Source organism: Tympanuchus pallidicinctus, unplaced genomic scaffold (assembly GCF_026119805.1).
Source record: "Tympanuchus pallidicinctus isolate F22 unplaced genomic scaffold, pur_lepc_1.0 scaffold1, whole genome shotgun sequence".
Taxonomy (NCBI): Eukaryota; Metazoa; Chordata; class Aves; order Galliformes; family Phasianidae; genus Tympanuchus; species Tympanuchus pallidicinctus.
This window is the reverse complement of record NW_026294618.1, coordinates 92,521,922-92,533,987: the sequence shown is the minus strand read 5'-3', so window position 1 is coordinate 92,533,987 and position 12,066 is coordinate 92,521,922. Positions and strand designations below refer to the sequence as shown.

At 44.7% G+C, this 12,066-nt stretch overlaps 1 protein-coding gene across 1 annotated transcript; it reads left to right on the top strand.

The window, feature by feature from the left end:
- Positions 1-1,751: 1,751 nt before the first annotated feature.
- SDE2 (SDE2 telomere maintenance homolog) lies at positions 1,752-10,355 on the top strand. The gene is made up of 7 exons (XM_052672585.1): positions 1,752-1,889; positions 2,053-2,170; positions 3,253-3,364; positions 4,251-4,420; positions 4,977-5,088; positions 5,252-5,666; positions 8,256-10,355. Exons 1-7 carry the CDS (start codon positions 1,782-1,784, stop codon positions 8,475-8,477), a joined length of 1,257 nt encoding a protein of 418 aa, XP_052528545.1. The 5' UTR covers positions 1,752-1,781; the 3' UTR covers positions 8,478-10,355.
- The last annotated feature ends 1,711 nt before the right edge of the window (positions 10,356-12,066 follow it).

Below are 12,066 nucleotides of genomic sequence, written 5' to 3'. Positions count from 1 at the left end.
CACATTCTTCAGACTGCCTGGCAGGAGAGCTACATTTCTGCACAGCCCATGCTCATGCTGACCCAGCCGAGCAGCACCTTGCTCCCCTGAGCAAAAACACAGTGGGACAGCCATGGCACCAAGCCTTCCAAAACAGCCAAGCAGCCCAGACATGAGTTTTATTTTGTTGAGGTGCAGTCGGTACCGAAGGCATTATGCTACTCTCAGGCTCCAATACAGACATCCTTCTCACTTCCAAACCATAAGGGTGGCTGAGAGCCACCGGGCCAGGGCTGGAGCAGGCAGATTACACTGCTGCCCAGTGCCAGATAAGCTGCCAGCCAAGTACCTTCCCAGGCACCTGGGATGGCCCCATGGAGCTGGGTCTCCCTGCCCACTCCTCCAGGAAGGGACTGGACAGGCATGCTGAATCTGCAGCTTCCCTCAGTGTTCCACCTGCTGCATGCACAGCCTAATAATAGTGACATGGAGGTAGGAGGCCACCTAGCCCAACAACGTTTTCAATGGTGTTTGCAACAAGGCGCAGGAGGCAGCACCCTGCCTGTGCACTCACTAGGTAGCTGTGCTGAGGGTGTGAAGGAGACCAAAGCCTGGATCTCCATCATGCCATTGCACAGATCTCTTCTTTGAGAGGCAAAGGTACGCACTTCCTTATAACCACTCCTCAGGCCTCCTGCTTATGGCTAGCTGCAGCGCATCACAGAGAGCTCAACTTCCACCCTAAACACTCCATGTAACTATGCCACTGGATCAGTTCCCCAGGCTGGGGAACGACCTTCAGGATTGCTTCCTGTGCAGGAAGGCTGGGCACGTCCTCTGCACGGTGAGCTCCAGGTGAGCCACACTCAGAGCCACTCCATGAAAAATGCCATATTCCTGTGGGCCTCCAGCAAAAGAAAGATGTGGAGTTTTCAGAGTGAGTTCAGAGAAGGCTACAAAGATGCTGGAGGGCTGAAGCACCTCTCCTATGAAGAAAGACTGAGTGGGAAGAGTTTTTTCAGCCTGTAGGAGGCTCTGGAGAGACCTCACTGCAACCTTTCAGTGCTTAAAGGGAGCTCGTAGACAGGAGGAAAATCAACTTTTCACACAAACAGTGACAGGAAAACGTGGTTTTAAACTAAAAGAGGAGAAATTTAGGTGAGATATCAGGGGAAAATTTCACTGGGAGGGCAGTGAGGCCCTGGCACAGCTGCCCACAGTAGCTGTGGTGCCCCATCACTGGAAGCACTGCAGGGTAGGTTGGATGCAGCCCGAGCTGGTGGGGGCAGCCCTGCCCATGGCTGGGGGTGGGGCCGGGGGGCTTTTAAGGCCTTTCCAACCCATCCCATGCTGTGACTCTATGCCACACAGGGCTGTGTCATTGCTACGCCGTGGTAATGGGCTCACAAACCGACTGCTGTAAGCCGGCGTTTGGGAGGCCTCTAAAGCAATGAACTGAGCCTCTGAAGGGACTGAGACAGCAGATCGACCCTGAAGGTTAAGGTGTAACACTACAGGTTGCTTTAGGCGATGCTTCAGCCTCTAGCAGTTTAAATACGGAATCCAAGCCGCTAGGAGGCCTTTTATAGCTCCTATGAAATACAAGCAGTCAATTGCCACTAGCAGCCCGCCCCAAAGGCTCGAACGGCACAACAAACACGGCACAACCACCGCCGAGCTCAGGCACCGCCCGCCCCTTATCGCCCCGCGCCACACGACGCCTGCCACCCCCGCGCGTCACCTGACCGCGCGACGCTGACGTCACGGGCGCGCGGGGCGGTGGTTGGTGGTGGCGAGCCAAGATGGCGCTGCTGGTGCGGGAGCCGCTGTGCTCGCGGGCGCGGCTGCGGGCGCTGCCCTCCGGCGGCGGCTCGGTGCGCGGCCTGCTGCGGGACTGCGCTCGGGAGCTGGTGAGTGGTAGCGGGACGGAACTCCGGCCCTGCGGGCGGCACTCCGCGTCTCGGAGGCCGGCCTCCCTCGCCGCGCTGTTCCCTGGTTGGGCCTCGGCTGGGTGTTTCGTTTCCCGTCGGGTGACGAATTGTTGTTTGGTTGATGTTGTTTGTTTGTTTTTAGAACGTTCCCGAAGAAAGTTTGTATGTGAAGTGTAACGGGCGGCTGGCGGCTGGAGAAGACGCGCTGCGGGATGGCGCCGTGTACAGCGTGGAGCTGCGGCTGTGCGGGGGGAAAGGAGGTCGGTGTGCTCTGTTACCCCATACACATCGTGCGGGCTTCTGAGAACTGACCGTGCTGTTCTCGGGCCTGGTGCAGCTCCTGCTGCTTTCATGAACGAGCTTGTTGCTGTTGATTTTGGGGAACGTGTCCTGCCCAGGTGTAGCAGCTAGGTCCTTCAGAATGTGAAAGCTGTAGCATGTAGTTGATGAGCTATGTGAATTCTCCTTGGCTTTATTAGCTGAACGCAATAGGGCTCTGTGGTACGGCAGGCTGTTTAGAGTGTTTAGTATTTACAGCACTCCTTAAAGATTATTTAAAGGCATCAATGTATAGATATGTTCCAGCTCCTGCTTGAAAAATCATGCTTGCTTCTTTTAGGCTGCTTAAAATTATATTAATGTTAGTCCACGTAGTGTCTCATTGAGGTAGCTGAGGGATTTTGTCAAACTTCAGACAATGTAAGGTGGGACTGAGTGAGAGAAGTTAGCAGTTAGCAGAAGTTGCCTGTGACTAGTAGCTGAGGAGTTATGGAATCACTAAGGTGGGAAAAGGCCACTGAAATTGTCACATCCAGCCATCATAATCTATTTGGTGAAGCTGTACAGCATAATTGTGGTCAGCTTGATGACATGGCTGTGCCTATCTCTTAAAAATAGGTGCTTCTTAAAATATTTTATTTAAAGGACGTTTAAGTTTGATGGGAGGTAAAGGGACAAAGGGGAGAAGTATATTCTGGATAAATTGGGAAGGACTGAGAATGTTAAGTTGAAGATAGAGAGGATTGCAAACAATTCTGCTGGGGGGAATCCAGGGGTAGGCTCTTGTGTTAGGAGTGCTGCACAGGTCCTGGTAACCTTAGTGTGCAATATTAGGAAAGCAGAAATGACATGAGTGGTAAATGTTGGATGTTTTTTAAAATTATTTATTGTTAAAATATTCCTAGTGATGTTCTAACATTGTAACTTTCAAGTTACCTTGTATTTCAGTAACCTTGAAGGAAAGTGAGGCATCGAATCACTATTATTTTTCCATAGGCAATTCTATTATGTACTATCTCAGTTTGTTTCTGCATATCTAATTCTTGATTACTCTTTTTCACAGGATTTGGATCTATGCTCCGAGCACTCGGTGCTCAGATTGAGAAAACAACCAACAGAGAGGCTTGCCGGGACCTCAGCGGAAGGAGGCTTCGAGATGTCAATCATGAGAAAGCGTGAGCATTTAGGCATTTTCTTAGAAGCTAGCACTGTAAAATAAACCCATCAGAAGAGGGGTGGCCAGCAGGGACAGGGAGGCGATTGTCTCCCTCTACTCTGCTCTTATGAGGCCCCATATGCAGTACTGTGCCCAGGTCTGAAGCCCCCAGTACCAGAAAGACAGGGAGCTGTTGGAGAGGGTCCAGAGGAGAGCCAGGAAGATGATCAGGGGACTGGAGCACCTCCCCTATGAAGACAGGCTGAGGGAGCTGGGCTTGTTCAGCCTGGAGAAAAGAAGGCTGTGGGGTGACCTCATTGCAGCCTTTCAGTACCTAAAGTCAGCCTACAAACAGGAGAAGAATCAACTCTTTGAAAGGGTAGACAACTGCAGGATGAGGGGAAATGGTTTTAAGTTGAGGGAGGGAAGATTTATGTTGGATGTCAGGGGGAAGTTCTTTACAGAGAGTGGTGAGGTGCTGGCACAGGCTGCCCAGAGAGGTTGTGGATGCCCCGTCGCTGGAGGTGTTCAAGGCCAGATTAGATGGGGCCCTGGGCAGCCTGGTCTAGTGTTAAATGTGGAGGTTGGTGGCCCTGCTTGTGGCAGGGGGGTTGGAGATTCGTGATCCTTGAGGTCTCTTCCAACCCTGGCCATTCTGTGAAATCAATGGCGGAGTTTGCTGTTAACAAAAGAGGTCATGTGACAGTTACAGCAGTTTTTATTTTGAATACTAAAAAGTCCAAAGACTTTCTGTATCATCCTTCCGTAATTCCCACGGGTGCTGGTGTTCTTCTTTTCTCCATGTCTCCTATCCTAGCAGTGGTAAAAGCATTGGTAATTGCAGAGTCATAATATTATGTTAAATGTTGGAGATGCTCTCATTTTCATGGATCTGTAATCGGCAGGATGGCTGAATGGGTGAAGCAGCAAGCGGAACGGGAAGCAGAAAAAGAGCAAAGGCGCTTGGAAAGGCTGCAACGGAAACTTGCAGAGCCAAAGCACCTGTTTACAAACACAGACTACCAGCAGCAGTGTCACGAAATGGCTGAACGCCTAGAAGATTCAGTCCTTAAAGGTACCGCAGTTTAGCCTCACTTTCTTTCCTCAAAAGATAAAGCAAACTAAAAGCTCAGTTCAGCATGGAATTGAAAGAAAAAAGTATGGCTGACGATAACTCTTTCAGTTGAATTACCTTTTAAATTCCAGTGAAATTTGTTGAATTCATTTTTCCTCTTTGTCTACTGCTTTTCTTAAATTGTGTTTAACAGCATGACTAAGATAGAAGTGATGCTTCGTCTGTGAAATATCTTGTTTCATTTGCTATGCTTTGCAGCTATTATATTTACCCGCTAGTTGGTCCCTTACTGGCAGCTCATAATGAAACTTGAGGCTGATTGGGATGTAGAAACTAAAAGCTCATGTCAGGAATCCAATTGTAAGAATGACTCCGTGTCGTAATAAAGCAGCGTAAGGAAGTTTTTGCTGCTTGAATCTTCAAGTTTCCATAAATATATATCAGTAGTGATTATTTTCAGTTCGTGTTTTAGGCTGCATCTGAAATTAAAAGAAATAGAATTTAGGGCAGGTGTGAGTTGTGTATCAGTGAGGTAGACTTCAACTTTTCTTTTTAGGATTGCAGGCCTCGTCTAGCAAAGTAGTGTCACCAGAAAGTGGCAGTGGTCGGAAGCGTCCTGGTGAATCCGGAAAGAAAGGAACAAAATATGGAAAAAAGAGATGTTTTTGGTAAGTATTAGGACTCCATAAAGGTTTGAACACAGTGTAAGTTAGGTACGTGCATGTAAACAGCATCTCATCTTAATGTGGACTTAAATAGCAGTGGCTACATTGGGGTGATTAAATTGGAGAACGACGTATCTAAATATTTGTCATGTACTGCTTATGCCAGGCTGGGGTTGGAAGGATTGGATGATACCGACAGTTCAGATTCTGATGATGGCAGTGAAGATGATTCCCCTCAGACATCTGATGGAAGCTGTCCATTAGGAAGCAGGCATAATGAAAATGCTGGAAATGCCAATGAATGTTCAAGCAGCTCTGTGGATTCGGTGGAGCACAGTCCAGCTGCCAGTGCTGCTGAGGAGAAGACATCGCAGCAACCAGAGCTTACCAGAATAGATCTGCAGGAGGAGACCCACATGGATGGCCAGCCTGAAGTTCCAGCTGATGAAAGCAGTGAAATGACAAAGGCACCTCTGAAGGAAGAGGCCCAAGAAAAGAGTGAAATAACTCAGACTCTGAAGGAAGAAGAGCAAGAAAATGTTTCTTCTAAGGCCCAGGAAACAAATTGGTTACCGAGCACAGTAAGTATGAAGCAGTACAAAATGTAGTATATTTTTCTTCAATTGCTTGTAGTTGGATCATTTCTTATTTTCTGTGATCCACAAAGTGAAGAGGAAGAGAGGGTATGTATCACCTGAATTTAATGCAGTAGCTGTAAGTGCTTGAATTAGAATCAGTTTTCCTAGGAATTTAATAGAATCTTGAGAGTTTGATTCAGACCAGACATCCCAAAGTTAAAAAGGAAAAACAGCTCATCTGAAGATGGTGCATTAGAATCACACTACTTAGATTAAGGGAGTGTGGAAGTTAATGGCAGCTGCAGCCAAAAGAGGCTCTTGGTTGAGAGTCTCTTCTCTGATCCCCATTAACTCCACATGTTGAAAGCTGAATTGCAGTAAAGTAGCAGTCTTGATTGATCCTAAGTAGAGCAGGTTAGGGCAAAACTTTTTAAGATGGAAGATTTTTAATAGTAGTTTCAATTAAGGTATAGTTGCTCTTGATTGTGTAGTTGTTTTTCCCAACATCTGTGTTTCCCTTTTTTTGTTTGTTTTTTTTTCTCCTCCCACATAAATAGATGCACTCAGTATCACTTATGGTTGGTGAGTGAAGGAAAATAAAACCCTTCTGTAGAATGAAAGACTCCTAGCAATGCTCTTTGAGACACTACCAAGCACTTGCCAACTTGACTGATCTTATTTATGATGTACTTTGTCCATAATCTTGACCACAGTTTTTAAATTAGAATTTGTTACTTGTAGAAGTGCCGTAAACCAATCAGCTAATTAATATTTCTTAGTGTTTTATTTATAAAAGACTTGAGTTTAATTCCCAAACTGACACAAACTTCAGCTTTTATTTGATCATTAAAAGTCAGCAAGCAGTGGCTCCTTACTAGAGAATTAGGATTAATGTGTTAGGCTTGACCTGAACTTGCAAAAGATGGTGGAAGAATGATTTTAAAAAAGATCATCTAGCCTATCAGGGATAGAAGCACTTCTGTACTGTTAGTGTGCCATTAACCCTGCTGGCAGTTGGGGTTGGTGTCCCATCAGGAGCAGTGCTAACCATGAGATTCTTTCTCTGGCAATAGCCAGGAGCATGAAAGGAAACAGCTTATTCTAGATATCAAACTAAAAAATGTATTTCTTTCAGCCTTGAAGAGATTGCTTGAATATTTTTCCTTTGTTCAACGTGAGCAGAAAGTCTCCCATCAGCTGCCATTGACAATGGCTGAATTCTTTATAAGTGAAATTTAGTACAGTTAAATGGAAAAAAGACCAAGGCTGCAATCTGATAAGTTAAAACTTAATCATCTATTGTACCATTAAGACAGAGAAGCTTTTAACTGAATGTTTACCATTCTCCAGTGTTTACCTTTAGCTTAGTATTTGAGATGGTCTATTCTTAGAACAGGAAACTCCACCAGTGCTGTGGCAGATTGTTATTGCAGGTGGAAATATTTTTATAATAGTCCTTGATGGATTTATTTTTAATTATTATTTTTAAAGTAGAACTAGAATAATGTGACAGCCAGGCTTTTTTTTTCTTTTGTATGGTCAGCAGCACAGGTTCTAATTCTGCTAGCACTAGTGGCTTTTGTTGAGCTTGTGAGGGAGCGGGCTTACTCCCACCACTGGTGCTACTTGCTCTGAAGTCCTTTAGGTACCTCCAGCATTATACTTACCCTGGGGCTAATAGATGTTCTATATGCTGAACAAGGTGGGATTTTGTGTCCTGTTTTGGGTGTCAGTAAATTCCAGCTTTTGACATGTCTCATCCTTGTCTGTATTCTTCTGTGGGCAAAGCTCTGACCAACTGCAGCTGGTGGCTCCTTGCTGCTGCTGTTATGGGCGTGCTGGTTGTATTCTGCATGTTGTTAAAAAGGGTCTGACAGCTTTGCCATGATGCTGGAAGCCAAGTTTAAGCTGCTGAACCACTAGGTGAGATGGTGGGCTGTTGTTTCTAGTACATTTTTTCTTGAGAGTACTTAACTTCCCTGGGGATAAAAACAGTGCTATCTGTTTTGTCTCCAGAATAAATTAAGTACTGTTACTGTTTTTCGTTATTATTCTATTTTGAATATGTTAATTCTACTGGAGTTACTTTAAAAATTCAGCCACTTTCATAACATTTAAAATGAGCAGTGCTTCCATCCTGGGGGCTGTGTACATCCCAAGCTTAACCCCATCTGCAGCTTGTCTGGACATCAGGATTGAGCCTCTGACTAGTTCAGAGACACTGCCAGTAGTGAAGTTGCAGGAGCACAGCTGCACATTGGATAGGAAGCTGGACATTCACTGTGCTCTGGGGTGTGTTAGCACTGCTATGATTTGTGTTGTTATGGCCCTGCTGCTAGCTAGCCTCAGTTTGCTTGCACATGATGGAGTATTGCTTGTCCTGAATAGCAGAGACATCACTAATAATGGGAATATGCTACAGAAGTATATGTGGGGATATTGCTTAACTTTATCTCAAAGTTTGAACTCATTTACTGGGTGAACCTAATTTAAGGGCTTTTGTGAAATCAGGCGTTTTGTCTGTACTTGTTCTCTTCCCTCCCCCTTCAGGAAGAAAGCAGTGATTGTCATGGGATGTTTTTCTCTTTGCAGGATGTGGAACCAATCGACCTGCTTGCTTTCAACTCTGCTGCTGAAATGGAAGCGCTGGGGTTAGATAAGCTGAAGATGCAATTGATGGCCTTAGGACTGAAATGTGGAGGCACTTTACAGGAGAGAGCAGCAAGGCTTTTTTCAGTGAGAGGTCTGTCCAGAGACCAGATTGATCCTTCCTTATTTGCAAAGCCTTCCAAAGGGAAAAAAGGGAAATCTTAAATTACTTTGTGTCTGTGTACTTTTAATTTTTCCTTATTCTGCTGTCATTCTGTACTGTTATAGAGAATCCTTTGGCATCTCTGGATAACTTTTTGTTTCTATTTTAATGAAGTTTAGTTGACATAGCACAGAGGAAGCTGGCAAGTTAGTTATGTGGTCAATATTAAAGGAGTGAAATACTGCCTTTTGATAAGCTTTACCAACAGTTATAACAAATCTTAATGTAACAGAACGAACTCCCTGCAGATGGGAAGGAAGAACCTGTGTGTTTTTTAGAGAATGAATGTATGGCACCATCCTCACCTGTTTAAAGAAGAATATCAGTCCTTTATTAGCTTTGAATTGGATCTCCTTTAATATATATTCCAGTTAGCACAGGTAAAAGACAAACATCAAACTTGTGATTTGGGCTTAAAAGCTGAAGTTTCTTTGTATGAAAAGAATGTTTCCATATGTATGGGGTCAGTCTTAACAAATGCTGTTCTATGAATTAGTGAGATGTCAGGCATCAGTAACTAATTGGTAAAAATATTTCTTATATAAATGAAATTATTTTGCTCTCTAAAAACAAATGAGTGAGGGGGAAGAAGAAAGAATTACATCCTTAAGGAATTAAGAAGAATGAAGTGCATTTGCTCCTTGCTGAAGGTGAGTACATTACAGAGTGTTCATCAGAACCTGGGTGGGAAATTTCGTATAGGTTCTAACATTTTTGCAGTGGCAAAAGCAATGGAGTAGGCACCCGAGGACTTGAGTATCTGCAGTGGTGGTGCTTTATGCCAGCTCAGTCTGTAACATCAGAAATGGGAGTTATCCCATGAGGTGGTAAAGGCTCCTGTTAGAACAGTGGCATGCTTTTATGACTGCAGGTACAGAGCTGCCATTTCTGTTTGAGAGGCTTTGGATTGGTGCCTCAGGCTTCAGACTTGGCCACCATATGCTGAGAGTATTATGCATGATCTATCTATGTATCAGATTTCCTTGGAGAGACTTGACCAAATAAAGATTTCCCTCCTTTTCTGACACTGTACAAGCAGTACAGGCAGGAAATGGGTTTCAAATGCTAGGGAGCAAGTTCACTCGTGGTGTTTCATGTCTCAAACATGAGCAATGCTTATCTACTATTTCAGTTAGCAGTGAGCATTTTGCAATCTTGTAACCTTTCTTCTCAGAAATTGTTTATACTTGGGAGTTAGCTTTGGATTGACAGTGTTAAAGCTGAAGTTGTGTTGTTGACAAACTGTACAGGCAGGCTGCTAATACACTTGTGTTTGTGCAGCTGCTCCAAAATGCTGGTTGATATGACAAACTTATACTCAGTTACCAGTCAGCCTATTCTGTGACTTGCCAATATGCTGGAGAAAATTAAGGCTGGAGTGTGGTGGTTACTTCTGGTTGCACCTCATCCACTCAGCACAGTCCCTGGCATTTGACCAAAGCAGAGCTCCCCTCTTGATTTTTTTTTTTTTTTTAATTTTTACTTTTTTTTTCCTCCCCTGAGGCTCTTGGTTAGAGAATGCAGATGGAGGATTTCTGGCTCTGGAGATGTATCCACCTGAATTTACTGTGTGAGCAGCCCTGCTGTTCCTCCAGGTGTCGCTGTGGGCTTGGGACGGCTCAGATGCGAGCATCCCCAGCACAGCAGGCAGCCAGGGCTTCTGTTCTGCATTCGTTCTGGTTTGTGGGAGATGGTGCTCAGTCATACCAAGGAAATGCGTGTGAATTGGGAAGTGCAGGATTAATTTATAATGCAGCCTCTGATAGGCAAGTCAAAAGAGCTTCCTGTATTTGTTTTTTAACTGTAAGATGGATTTGAGTCTGCTCACTAATTGTAAGCGTGTGGTGCATCTAAATAAAACATTCCTTAGGAGTACAAGATACTCTGTGCAAATCTTCAGTATCCTGTTGGATCTTACAACTGGTCATCTGGAAGTGCTACACCAGCATTTATGAAATAATCTCATTAGTATCCCAAGGAATTACGAAAAAGATAGATATTTGTGCTGCTGGTAATTATACTGTCATACACAAACCCAGCATTCCTGGATCTACTTGACATAGTGTTCTGAAAACATGGATTGTGACACCCGAGACTGAAACGTGCATAAGCTTCTGTTTCCCTATGCATGTGACAAAAGCTGTGAACTTGTCGTTTTGCAGCTTATTGTTAGAATAATGTGGTCTATTTGATGAGAAGTGATTTACGCAGCAGGTAACTAAAAATAATACGTGGCAGGTAAGTTGATGTTTGATACTTTGCATGTATGACACTTTATCAAGGGCTTAGAAAATTAGAAAAGGGCAAAAGAAACATGAGGACACTGCAAGTCGTGTCATGGGGATTGTGACAGGACAAGTGGATCTCACATGGAGAGGTTTGGTTTCCTGAGTGTGTTTCATTAGAGAATGGGAAGAGGTGGGGGGTCCCTCAACAAAGGTTACATCTCAGCAGCAATCTCACCTGGCTGGCACACTGTCAGTGTGCTTGCTTCTCATAACAGTGTGTACACACAATGAGTAAGGAGAGCTTTTCTCTATGTGAGGTGTGTCTCGCAGAATTCTGAGGAGTCATTTTACTACTTTTTTTTCCTCCCTGAACACGTAACAGAGCTGGAGCACTGACTTGTGCTCCTCTCGTATTTTCTCAGTTATCAGCTAGATAGAATTAGAGAAACCAGTGACACAAATCTGAGGAAGAGGCTTTTTATTTAATGCAGATCCATTGATGATCTGGAAGAAAGTTTAATATTAACCATATACAAAATAGTAGGAAGCAGGGCAGGTGATTACCCAGGTGGAATACAGGTTTTTGGTACAAATTCTGGGAAGTTCAGAATTGGAACATGTTTTCTTCTGTGTTGCTTTTTAGCAATGCTTTTGTCTGCTGGTCAGCTTAAGCATCAGTTTGGATGACCCAGGGGAGCATTCATTGCTATACCTGAATAATTCTGTCTAGATATGTTTCTGTGACACAAAGGACACTGTTAAGTGAAAGCTAGTTTTCTCGTCCCCCTCATCTCGGAGAAATCGAATATCATGTAATAACACTTAATGTTTTTGTTTTCCATGAATGTTTTCCATCTCATAGCAGTGTAGGAAGTCCTGGAGTTAATAGTCAGAAGAGTGCTGCAAGATTAGGGGCTGAATATCTCCATTTCCTAAACTGAGGTATGGAAAAAGAACTTGTGGAAGTTTGCAAAGAACAGACAGCAGCTGGCTGCCTTCAGTCAAAAGGCTTCTTTCCTACTTTCCTCTGCAACGCCGACAAATGAGTTCCCGAAAAGCCAATTTGCAGTTTTTGGCACAAACGGCACTGTGCCTGCGCTGGCGGAAAGGATGCAGACAGCACGCAGCTACGTCTTCGTTTCTCTGAGTAGGGCAACTTCTATGCTTGCTGCTGTAGGTGGCAGTGCGCTAACAGGAGGATGTGTCCTGTCCCGGGCGGTGCTGGTGGAACCCTCTGAAAAAGCGTGATCGTAAACCCCGCCTGCCTTCCGGTGGAGTCCAATGGAGAGCAAGAAGCTCCTCAGAGAGCTGCCTGCGAGGTCTGGAGAGCAGAGGGGTGCTCAGGCACCAGTTGGTTCGTGGA

Coding starts and splice junctions, on each gene's coding strand:
- SDE2 (XM_052672585.1), top strand. CDS start 1,782: ATGGCGCTGCTGGTGCGGGAGCCGCTGTGCTCGCGGGCGCGGCTGCGG. Junction 2,171..3,252: donor GCTGTGCGGGGGGAAAGGAG/GTCGGTGTGCTC, acceptor TCTTTTTCACAG/GATTTGGATCTATGCTCCGA. Junction 4,421..4,976: donor AGAAGATTCAGTCCTTAAAG/GTACCGCAGTTT, acceptor TTTTCTTTTTAG/GATTGCAGGCCTCGTCTAGC.